The sequence below is a fragment of the Xenopus laevis genome, chromosome 4L (assembly GCF_017654675.1).
Source record: "Xenopus laevis strain J_2021 chromosome 4L, Xenopus_laevis_v10.1, whole genome shotgun sequence".
Classification (NCBI taxonomy): domain Eukaryota; kingdom Metazoa; phylum Chordata; class Amphibia; order Anura; family Pipidae; genus Xenopus; species Xenopus laevis.
Window position 1 is genome coordinate 93,251,367 of NC_054377.1, and position 13,398 is coordinate 93,264,764.

General features: G+C 36.0%; 1 protein-coding gene across 3 annotated transcripts in view; it reads right to left on the reverse strand.

Moving 5' to 3' along the window:
* rabgap1l.L (RAB GTPase activating protein 1-like L homeolog) overlaps window positions 1–13,398 on the reverse strand; it is a 158,301-nt gene that overhangs the window by 97,921 nt on the left and 46,982 nt on the right. For all 3 annotated transcript variants that reach the window (NM_001086011.1, XM_018256415.2, XM_018256417.2), the window contains 5 exon segments: window positions 3,885–3,978; window positions 10,183–10,321; window positions 11,652–11,818; window positions 11,958–12,060; window positions 12,461–12,527. In NM_001086011.1, the coding sequence (NP_001079480.1) occupies window positions 3,885–3,978; window positions 10,183–10,321; window positions 11,652–11,818; window positions 11,958–12,060; window positions 12,461–12,527 (570 nt within the window).

Consider the following 13,398-nt stretch of genomic DNA (forward strand, 5'->3'; position numbering starts at 1 on the left):
CCAATTGTAAAAGGTAAAGGTAAAATAAGTCATAATAACTTTGCAGTTGCTATGAACATACATAATTATGATTTCTTGCAGCCCTGTAGTTTTATATGTTTATATAGCTCCTCAGTTACTTATTTTAGCCTTATAAATTGCAGAAGGGGTACATTATCGTCTATATTAAACTCAACAATATACATACATTTTTTGTACACAGACAGATGAAAGATCAGATAGCTAGGGTTTAATGCACCTTTTCTACACAATCCTTACTGAATGAACTAATGTCAAAACAGGGTATACTTACCCTTTAACTTTAAAATCCACCAGTGAGTTTCTTAAGAACTAAACCCCATACCTCCCAACTGTCCCTTTTTTCGCGAGACAGTCCCGATTTTGACAGCTCAGCCCACAGTCCCAGATAGTTACTAAAATATCCAGTCTCTGATTGAATAGCCAGAAAAATATAAACATTTTCTGAAATGTAATTAATTAAGTAAGAGGCTTTTGGCAGAGAGCCCAGAATACTCGGCAGCTGCACATTTTAGCAATTTAAGATAAGCAAAGAAACAATTGTAACAACTTAAGATAAGCAGGTCTTTTGGGGAAACTGACTTGCAGCTTAAAAGGAAATTTCAATTAATTAGCAAAACTATAATAACACACAAAACCTGCCAAGTTTTGTAAAATGGATGTGGTATTTAGGGGGTGTGGTCATAAAATGAACATGGTCAAAAAGAATGTTTTACCTCTTTCTGTTTTTCAAATGTTGAGAGAAACCCTAAAAAACGAATATAGCTAGAAATGCTGTATTTTTACTGCACTGGAATAGAAGTACAGTAATGATCCACGCCTTCAGAGTAAAAGATCTTGTCATTATATGTAAATGCTCGAGACCTAGGGTTTTCTGAATAACAGATCTTTCCATACTTTGGATCTCCATACCTACTAAAAAATCACGAAAACATTAAATAAAACCAATAGCATTGTTTAATTCTTCATTTAAATGTTATCTTCGTTAGGATCAAGTACAACCTACTGTTTTATTAGTACAGAAAAGGGGAAATATTTTTTAAAATGTTGAATTATTTGATTACAATTGAGTCTATGGGAGACTGCCTTCCTGTAATTTGGAAATTGCTGGATAATGGGTTTCTGTAGAATAGATCCTATACATGTGTATATATAAATATGTGTGGGGATTGGAAACATATTCAAATAGAATATTTTTTACATGTTTTAAAATACTAATTTCGAGTTTTAGTGCTTGAGTTAAAAACATACAACAAAATTCAGTAATGGATCTTTCTTTAAGTAAAATTACTGAATAGATCAAGGCATTTGCAAGGGTACTGTTTATTTATGACAGTATAGGTATCACCCTATAATTAAGACAGTTCTGCTGGGAAAATTGAGGGAACAATAGTCCTATTAATTAAGAATTCACTGTTTAATGAAAACTATCTATGTATACAATACTTTTTTTTTTAATATTCAAATCTAGCCAGATTAGCTGCCATTGTGCTTGCCTGAAGAGTGGCATAGCATCCATTAATAACAAAACCCGCTGCAGTGGTTATAAATAGGTAAGAGTTTCTATGGCTCTTCAAATATTGTGAATATTCAGTGAAAGAATGTACAGTGCACATAATACATCTATAGCAACCACACTTGGTTACTATCTGCTTATTTAAAAAGAAAAAAACCCAATAGGAAATATTTACATGTTAAAGCTGAATCTTGTGACCCAAGAACTACCTGTACTTCCTTTTGTTTTTTCCTACAATCTCACACATTTAGGGCTTAATAAATATTATATACACAGTATCTATAGGACTTCAAATTTTCCCTTGTTGCTTATTGTTATATAGTCGCATTATAGTGGATTACATTTAATTGTATGATGCATAAAACCTGAAATCATGGGAGAGACCGGAAATTATAGGGAGAGACCGGAAATTAAGGGCATAAAATCTCTCAATTTGAGAATGTATTTTAAATTATATTCAACGGTTTCCTCTCTAATAAAACAAAAAAATGATAATTAGGTTTATAAGACAAAAATGCCTGCCTGATCTCAGGAGAGAGTCTGCTAGCATCTACTTTATCCATTCTTAAAATATCTAATATAGCACTACAAAATAATTTATTTAAAAAAAGAGAATGGGTAAAAGTGTAACGTGTACTGATTGGAAAAAAAAAGACAAACAAAAAGCAGTTTTTACATTGGCTCTCTTAAAAAATGAAGGTATGGGGTTAAGGCCTAAGATTTTTGTTTAAACAGCAGGAAAACTACCCCCACACATTTTGCATAATGTGCACTGTGTATATATGCCAATTTGCATTGTAATTGCAAAGCATACTACTTAAGAAGAATGATTCAGATCGGACTGACTACCTGTTAAAAAGCTTAACCCTTGTACAGCTTTCGATGCCTTAAAAATGTCATACCCCGCATTGCAATAATAATGACAATATTAGCAGTAAAACTTACATTTCAGCAAAACAAGTAAAGCAGTTTTCTTTGATTACTGAAGCAAACTATTAGAGTCATTAAGATTGCATCAATCCAGCAATGCACTTGGTCCTGGAAAGCTGCAAGGTACCATTGGAAACACACAGAATCGGGTGGCATGGCACTAACAGGACTATACTCGGTGCCACTGTGTTTTTCATCACCAGACTGGGGCTTGAGGTAAACAACCAAAACCAAAATCAATCTTAATGAAGGCAGGGGTGCACGGTAAATCTTGTATACACCAATGTTTCATAGACCAGCACTCCCTTTGATGTTAAACAAATAATCTTTTATTGCATCTTTATCCAATGTTTTGGTCCCTGTTGGGACCTTTTTCATCATCCTTGAAATAGGTCCCAACAGGGACCGAAACGTTGGATAAAGATGCAATAAAAGATTAAGAGAGTGCTGGTCTATGAAACATTGGTATATATATATATATATATATATATATATATATATATATATATATATATATATATATATATATTTATATTTATATTGTGCTGTAGTTACTATACCTGTCTTTACCCCACACTATCAAAAACCTGCACAATCAACTTCTTGTTTTTGAAAGAAGACCGCTTACTTACCAGTTTAGAATATGCACGCCATTTATCATTCCAGATCAAAATCCACAAACAATTGTAGGGCACAGATACACAGGTAGTTTGTTGCCTGCGCTTAATCTCTTCCAGCACGGACGTCAACATTTCTGAAGTTCCCACAGCAGTGACATTAATGTAATTCACCAGCGGGAATATATGTGCATTGCATAGCGTCCCATGGGAATCATAGGCCAATTCATTAGTTTTTCCACAAGAGATTTACATGAACATTTGTTGCTGGAGGATATTAAGCATAGACAAAAAAAAATGTTCGGTGTGATGGTGCCCTTAAGAATTACAAAGCAATGCATTCACAGCCTGTACAACCACCCCAAGAGGAAAAGTACAATTCCTTTTAAAATGATTAAAGATGATTAAAGATTAAAGATGATTAAAGACGGATGCAGGATTCGGTTCGGGATTCGGCCAGGATTTGGCCTTTTTCATCAGAATTCGGCCGAATCCTTCTGCATGAATCCGAATTTGCATATGCAAATTAGGGATGGAAAGGGAAATCGTGTGACTTTTTGTCACAAAACAAGGAAGTAATTTGCACATACAAATTAGGATTCAGATTTGGTTCAGTATTCGCCGAATCCAAAATAGTGGATTCGGAGCATAAACATACAAAAAATATAGTATCTCAAAAATGATACTATAAATCCGTAATATACCCTTTTTTAAAATAACTGTTACAAATAACACTTATGGTCAAAAATTAATTCTGCACAATTTTCTGCTACTGAAGAGTTATACATAATAAACAATCTTACCATTTAACAAGTAATTGTCCCCAGCATTCCAGAATTTGCTCAGGACAATCTTTAGAAACATCCCCAGTGCCACTCCAGAGCTCAGTATCACTTTCTGAATAAAAAAAGAAAACAAACATATATTGGCATGATTAAAGGTAAATGCGGCCCTATTTGTATCAGAGATTTAAAATAATTATTTAAAATATCTGTTATATAGTAAGGAAGGGAACTGTAATATATCTTGCCAAAGTAACAGATACTGATGGAGTATATTTGACTGAGGTTTGTGAACTGCAATCCCATCATTACATTTCCGAGTCATCTGCCTACTTGTGGATTCATACATACCAATTTCTTATCCATATCTGCTTAGTATCAAGACGATTCTGATCAGGCATAATGGTAAATCCAATCAGATCCAGATTAGATCAGCGTGAGTTATTTTTTCTGTGTGAACTACTTGTTCAGGAAGCTATGGAATGACCACATCTGGTGCTTTATTGGGCATTTTGATCCTCAATTTGCATGGTCATATCAGCCAATAATCTGCTAGGTTGCTTACCAGGTAAATACACAATACCCGCCAGGGCCACTGATCTAATATGTAGAAAAGTCCAGGTACAGCAAAGGATTTCAGCTTCAGGGGTATGTGTGTCAGTTTAGCAGTGTAGGTATCCCAGTGGCCCTGGAGGGTACTGTGTATTGAGCTCGCATTCAACTAAGTTCGTTGAGTAGGCTGACTCATTGAGTGACCTGTTTGGGTATATTCACTTTTTGTCACATTTGGCACTGTGTTCTGAGCACTATATTTGGATTGAAGCACTTTCACATGGGATTTTTCCCTTAAGTGGACATACTACACTATATCCATTTTTATCTTTGTGCTTCCTTTCTAGTGTTTACAAGTTCAGTTGCCCATCCAAAAGGGAGATGAATAATAAGGAAGCTGCAAACACTTAAATTACCACTTTAAGCGCTTTATTGTTTGTCATTGCCTACCAGGTAAAGCAGGCGATTAAGAGTCCAATGACGAATTGCATTGTTTAATATACTATAAGCAGGTGGATCTTCTAGTTGGCAAACAAACATCTATTTCAAAAGAAATACACTAAACAGGAAGCCTACAAATAAGTAGGCAATAATTTATTTATCCCAGTTTATATTTCACTTCTACAAAGCCTGTACTTGTTCAAGGATCGACACAACATAATTACAAAAAAGCAGTAGTAAACCAAGGTTTCTTATAATAGATTTAAAATATTAACGAAATCTTTGATTCGTTCTATTTTCGGGCCGCGTGTGAAAGGTTAGAACATTTCTGTTGGCTAACGATAATCTCTGCATGTGTTGCCGATCTGACGATATCAGTGGGAGACTGTCACCAGCTTTTGCCGGACCTATCTTTCGTACGATTGCTGTCAGGGGCAGAACATTGTCTGATCTGTTCTTTTACTACTTTATTTGATCTGAATGGTTAGTGGCAGGTCGGGAGACAGCACTGAACGATCGTTCGTCCGATGTGAAGATAAATCTGCACATCTACAGCCACCTTAAGGGATCAAACAGATGCAGTGATTTGCCTAAGTATTAAAGGAGACCTAAACCACCCATTTGCTGTCTCCACTGGCCCCCTCCCTGCATAGTGTTCAACAAGAATAAGTGTCCCATCCAGCCACATTGACCTAAATTTGCAGAGTGGGGGGATTTTTAGCTGTGTAGGGGGGTTTAGTTTTCATTTAATTTATTACATCAATTTTCTACAATTTGTTATGTTACAACCTAAAACTAAAAACTTATAAAGTAGGCACATTAGTACAGGTATGGGACCTATTATCCAGAATTCTTAGGACCTGGAGTTTTCTGGATTTGGTATTGCCATAATTTGGATCACCACACCTCAAATCTACTGTTCTGCCTCCGATTAAGATTAATGATGTTTTAGTTGGGATCAAGTACATGCTACTGTTTTATTACAGGCAAAAGGTAAATCATGTAAAATATTTTGATTTACTTTAAACGGACTCTATGAAAAATCACCTTCATGTAATTTGGCGCTTTCTGGATAATGGGTTTCAGGATAATGGATCATATACATATAATGGATCCAATCACCTCTCAATTTTGGCTGCTTGTACACATACAGGTCTTTAGGAAAATGATATCTACCAGATTTGCACATCAGCATCCTGTCATTTTGTTTTGTTGTTTTGTTACGGGGATAGTATTATTAGTATGAACGGTGTTGGCTTTAATTTTAGTTTTTTAATACTAGAAAACCTTTTACACATTTGCAGTTTCACCCACGTTTCTTCTAATAAATTCCAAATGGGCTTTGATAAGAGTTTTTTCTCACCATTACACAGTGCTTTGCAGAGCACCCAGGTAATAATTGTCCCATGGACAGTATCTCTCATCTCAGCTGTGGTTCTTTCCAACTCCCTCAGTGTTAGGTCTTTTTGGATACTTTTCTGACTGACACTCTTCTTACACCGATACTGTAATGGAAGGCCTTCTCTAGGCAGTTTAGTAGTTGTACAATATTTTTTTCCTTTAATTAATAATGGATGTAACGGTGCTCTAAGGTATGTGTGTTTCTTTAGATATGTTCCCTAAAAAAACTTTCTTATCTGAGAACATGTGAAACTTTCATCAACTGTCTGCATCTGAGCTTTTTTTAGGGGCTTCACTTTAAAGGGGGGGGTCAATAACTCAAAGGTAATCTAGAATCTCAGTATTTAATTCTTACAAAAATCGAATACAATGCAGATGCTTTCCCACTTTTAAATCATGGACTTTTATAAAATATTTTATGTAGATCAGCTTGTAATAAATGTAGAAAAATCAAAATATATGATAAGTAACTAAAAAATATTATTTTGTGTCACTGCCCTGCACTTTTATTAATTGCATACTGAATTTGAACACTTATTCCTTTACTCATTTTAATCCAATGCCTTGTAAAGGGACTGCTGGGGATTATTGTTGCTATATTAATGGTGCCAGTGCTATGTGCTAATAAAGTTGTTCAAGGTTTGAAGAGAGGAAGAAGGAAAGGAAAGTGTGGTAAAAAAGTCATTTTTTAGAGAGAGATGGGGAGAAGCAGATTAGCGAGGGACAGGAGAGAAACTGCAATAGCTGAAAATGTTGAAATTGTGTTAATAAAAGAAATTCCTGGTTAAGCACTTGAGCCTTCCATACATCTTATTGGCTTTTACAGGTAAACAATTTACTCATCCTCTTCACCATCATTTATTTATATAGTACAAACAAGTTATGTAGTGCAAGAAAATTATATTATAATGATGTGGGGACTCATTATGGCATTATAGTAACAAACAAGGGTTACAGGATAAAACTGGAGGATTAAAGGCCCTGCTCATGCAACTGATTTTGTCAGTTTTACTTCTGCACAACCCCAAATTAAAAGACATTATGGCATTTGGCAGTTATGGCATTTCATTTTTTGCATTATGGTGAATAGGAGGATTTTGTCAACACATAAAGGTTATCATAAAGCATGATAAAGAAAGACTAGTGGTGCCCAAAATGTACTAATAACTGCTAAACTATACATTTTTAGTATTAAAAATTAAGGAGAATCTCATATAAAGCAGCCAGATGCAGTTGGGGCATTCCAAATAGCTCAAAAAGTTTTATATATATATATGTATATAAATTCCGACAGTAACTGAATTTAAACAACCACCTATGATGTCTTTTAAAAAAGGTTCCACTATAGGGAGGAGGTTGGTACGCGCTGATATGCGACCCCCACCTAGACAATATACATTTCTGGGCCCCCCCAAAGAGGGCATGTTTCGTTGCAAAGGTTGCGCACAGTGTCGGTTTGTACTTACAGGTGACTCATTTTGTAGTTCTGTAACAAACAGGAGCTATAATATTAGGGGACATTATTCATGCGACACGAATTATGTCGTTTATATGTTGGTTTGTCCCTGCAATTTAATCTATATAGGGGAAACCATTCAGAAAATCAGGGATAGATTTTCTCAACATAGATCCACTGTGAATACGAAAAATTCCATTCTCCCTGTCTCCAAACATTGTTTGGAGAAGGGGCATAGTGCAGATGATCTGAAGTTTAGGGTGATACAACATGTACCACAACCCAGGAGAGGGGGCGACAGAATTATGTTGTTAAAAAGGACAGAGGTACAATGGATTCACCGACTAAAATCACTAAGCCCTAATGGGTTAAATAGGGACTTTGACTTACATCTCTTTATTTAATTGTTATAACTTTGATTTGTTGGGTAAATATATGATATATACTGGAGCACTTATTGGCCAGGCTGTAAGGGTTAATATGCGTGCACTGTATGGAGAACTACATTTTGTTATCTTGTATACTATCAATGAATTTTACCATGTATTTGCATCCCCGAATACTGCAGATGGATTGCTGCCAATAACAAATATGGCGTGGTTAAACTCAATAGGCGGATGGTCGTGTGTTCGCTCTTGTGACGCACCCACGCTCTGGCGTGGTTGCGTCAGAATGACCGGGCACGCAGCCTCCGCTATTTCAATGGTGACGATGGACTTCCGGGTCTTTCGCTGGCTCTATGCGATACACATTGGGGACACGCTTGAGAAAGGGGGCAGGGGAACGTCGCGTGATGTCTCCATATAGATGAGTATATCTCTTTGTATCATGTTTTTATGATGGGACAATAAACATTATGTTTTAACTTATTGGAGTGCGACTCTGCTGGAACATATGTACGTTATATATGGATTCACTCACCATTATTGAGGACGCACCTTACATGTTTGCATTTTTTCAATAAGGGAGTGCATTACGAGATATTTGGACTTTCTGTGTGTATATATATATATATATATATATATATATATATATATATATATATACACTAAGACAATCCGCAAACTTTCCAGGAAGCCTCTGCTTCCCCTTTAAATAAGACAAATAGCACTTTTATTTTAATAGTGTTTACCAATAGCTTTGAACCAATTATCTCTCAGATGGGTTATCCTTGTTTTACGCAGCAAGAAACAAAGCAAATTTTACCTGTATTTCTGCATTACCCTACTTCACCCGATAGCACTTATGTGTGTCAAGCAGTAAACACTGTAGACAAGGATTGTGAAGATGACATTTGACCTCAAGTAAGCTAAAAACAGGTATGGGATTTCTTATCTGGAACCTATTATCTACAAAGCTATCTTCCACAGAGCCCATTATAAGCGAAAATACAATACATTTTTACAATACAGATTAGTTTTTATATATATATATATATATATATATATATATATATATATATATATATATATATATATATATATATATATATATATATATATATACATATATATACACACACACCATATGGATTGCCTAAACAGATGCTCCTAAAGAACAAGTATAGTCAGGTGGCGACACATTACTGTGCTCCATCGGTTTCTGAAAATAAATATAAGCAGTCCCCTTGGGTTACTGGGTATGCTAATTTGTACCAAAAGTACCTTTTGTAATTTTATTATGTTGAAGGGATAATTAAAATAAAATGAAAGCCTGCTGACAACTCCAGCCCCCTCGACAAATTAAGTTTTGATTAAATGTTTATTAGCCTTTGGGCATGGTATTCGACATTACGGAAATACCCCCTATTCCAGGTACCTAGTGTTTTGTATGATAGACCATTCAGCGTCTATGGCTTTTCCTGACTGAAATTATAAGTAGTGCACCATCTCACACAGCACATCACTACTTTATTTCAGTCAGGAAAAGGCATAGATGCTGGTTTGTGAGAACCAAGTGATGTCATTCGATAGAGGCCTATGGAGGGGGCTGGAATTGACTTTTGTTTTCCTTCACCAATGATTCATAAAAACAATACAAAATTATCGGTGTGCAGTTATTCTAAATCGCCAGCATATTTCACAGCCCAAAATTTTATTTTCTATATGCCGGCATGGAGGTCTATAATACAGAATAATAGGTACATGGGGATTTCCAGTACAAGGGGTGCTTCTGTAATGTGGAATACCATGTGAAAGGATAATACTCATTTAAGCAAACACACTGCCCAAAAGGATTGTTGTCCAATCAACATGTATTTAAGTTGACTTAATTTACATCAAGAACTAGGTACTGTCTTATACTTACAAAGAAAAAGCAAATCAGTCAAAAATAATGAACTGTGTTTAAATAGGACACTGTGAGGAATGTTATTGAATTATTTTTGAGCTCTTTGAATAATTAGTTTTCCACATCCACCTTTATATTTCAAGGAGAAAAATGCAATTCCACAACATATCTATCTCTCACCTTCCTCTGGATCGTCCTCTTCTTGGGGGGATAACAAGCTAGTTGGACTCATGGGGCTGATTGGAGCCTCCTCTATTTCTGACTGTCTCTGCAGACTCACCACTTCATACATTGAATCTGCAGCTCCACTGCTTCCAGACTTTAAAGCATAGAAGAAATGACACATTACGCAACCTACTATCTTATGAAGGAAATACATTAAATACTATTTGGATAAATTACTGGCAGTTAAGTCAAAATCATATAAAGGGATCAAGGTGTAGGGTGGGTGGGGTGGGTCACAAATTAATAAGAGGAGAAAAATATCAGCAGGGAAGTGTGGGATGGAATAAATGTTGTGGGAGAGGAAGACAGCTTTGACACAAAAGAGCTAATGCACGCAACAACAACATGTTTGATTAATATATCTATGAACGTTTTTCATCCAGGTCATGACTGGATTCAAATCAATGGAACTGGGGCACTGAGCAGATCTGCTTCTCTCAGCTTGCAAAAATACGCCCATAGCCTAAAGCAACTCTCTACTCTCTCTCTACTTTCTGACTAAGCCTGAAAATGTTTCAAGATTACTCAGAAAATCCAGTTGCTTTAGACTAAATACTTTGTACCATGACCTGGATGAAAAACCAAATTTTTGGCCAACCTTACCCACCCTATACCTTGATCCCTCATCTGATTTTGACTTAACTGGCAGTAATGTAGCCTTAGACTTTGTCCAGTGACGGCATCAAACCTTGTTGCCCCACTTTGTGTACTTTGAACTGCCAATTGCCAAAGGAAAAGGTTTTTCCAATCCCAGCTCAGCTAAGCCACAATTGTGGCTTTTCTTTCATTATATAAAAATGCTAACAGCAAAAAGACTCTGAGAAGTACTGTAATTTTCTAAAGTTTGCATTAAGTAATGAGAGGCTATTAAAAGGCACCTATCACATCAAACATTTTTCTTGCACAAGAGATGCAGGCTAACAGTGCTCAATCTGGTTCAGAAAACAATAGTATTTCTATAAGAAATCTCACCTTGCAAGCTATATGCCATGGTGGGGCACATGTTACATGGCACTTAATCTGAAATTAAGACTCCTGAATTCCTGCATATGTTGTTTGGTGGTTCAAAATACAAATAAGAAATTAACAGTCTAGCAGTAGGTTTAATTCTTTGCGAACAAGCAATTTCTGAGCAATTGTGGTATAAGACCCTTGAAAATGCACCCTAATAGAATTCCCTGGCATCTTCCCATATAACAAGTTAAAAATCAGATTTGAAACGGACAACTTTAGGGCAATGACAGACAAGAAATTAGTCACTGCGATAAATCTCCTAAAAATGCTATCCCCACCTTCAATATTGTAAATCACCGGTGAGAAAATATATGCATTGCTTCAGCTTTTCAAAGTCGCCTAAAGTTGCCTTGAGGGATCTGTCATTAAAAAAAAGTCCAGAGTTAACAATCCTGCAGGTTAAGACTTACCGGCTTAAGTTTTAAGTAAAAAGTCTCAGTAAATGTTTTTCTGCTGAAGTACCAGAAGCGTTCATTGGTGGGGTACACACGCACAACTGTTTCCAGCAGGAACCGCACTGGCTCTACTACTTCAGTGACCACCATATCCACTGCGACTGTCATGTAAACACGTTTATCTAAGAGATGACAGAGACGTAAATAATTAAAATACATAAACAATTTACATTTCTGTTACTAGGAAATAACACACTCACTCTTGTTAAATACAGTATATTAAACGTCACTAAAGAGCTGAGATAAAAAGTAAATCATTACCTTTTGGAGTTTCTTCATTTAGAGCTTGAAAGGCTTGTATATTAGGATTCCAAATTCCTGTAATCACATATGCTTTACTATCACTACTTTTCCCCATAGACTCCTATAAAAGAAGAAGAGGAATTACAATGACAACTGTACTTCTTGTAATACTTACGATATATATCCTATGTTAAAGGTAAAAAAATAAACCCATTGCACTAAATTTATAAATTATCAAGAATTATCAAGAACTTTACATTAATTTTGCTGATAAAGACAAACTCCCCGACTCTGCATTATTAACAGCCCCTTCTGGAGGTAATTCCAAATACAGTAGCTTCACACACTTCCCCTCTAATTGCCACACATGCAAGCCCACAACTGATACACTGCCTCTTTTCTGATGAAGCATCATTTTAAATTGGACTATGTTGTAACAGTCCACCTGTCTGGAACCAGAAAGAAACACTAGTCTGCACAACCCATAGGTGTTTAGAATACCCTGGAGAAAATGATTTTACCATATCAAGTAAGTGCATGTCGCTGTTCTTTACATTCCTGCCAGGACTTAGCAGCATTCCAAAGCACCTAAAGAAATAAAGAAGGTTATATAAATAAACTTGAGTCTATATTTAAAAATAAAGTCAAACACACATACATTGTTTTCCGCACAAATGACTGCAACAAGCAGCACAAATACTGTAACTAGAATTAAGGCAGTTGTACATAGTAAGTACACTCAAATGTAGGACTGCAGGGGCTCAATTACTTTCTATTTATTTTTTACAGTTTTTTCCAAAATCTAAGTTTAAAGATGAATATTTGTGTCTTTGGGGTTTGAGTTTGACAACTCAGTAATTCTAATGCAGACTCTGAACTATTACAAGTTTGCAACATTTAGCGGATACATTTCTCAGCAGCATCTCTGGAGTATTAACAACTATTATATCAATTCTGACAGCTGCCTTTAAAAAGATACTGTCATGGGAAAACATGATTTTTTTCAAAACGCATCAGTTAATAGTGCTTATCAATCAGAATTCTGCACTGAAATACATTTTTTAAAAGAACAAACAGATTTTTTTATATTAAATTTTGAAATCTGACATGGGGCTAGACATATTGTCAGTTTCCCAGCTGCCCCCAGTCATGTGACTTATGCTCCGATAAACTTTAGTCACTCCTTACTGCAAGTTGGAGTGATGTCACCCCTCCCTTCCCCCCCCCAGCAGCCTAACAAAAGAACAACGCGAAGGTAACCAGACAGCAGCTCCCTAACACAAGATAAAAGCTCCCACCGAGTCCCATCGAGACTGATTCAGTTACATTAAGTAGGAGAAATAACAGCCTGCCAGAAAGTAGTTCCATCATTAAGTGCAGGCGCAAGTCACATGACTGGGGCAGCTGGGAAACTTACAATATGTCTAGCCCCATGTCAGATTTCAAAAATTAATTATAA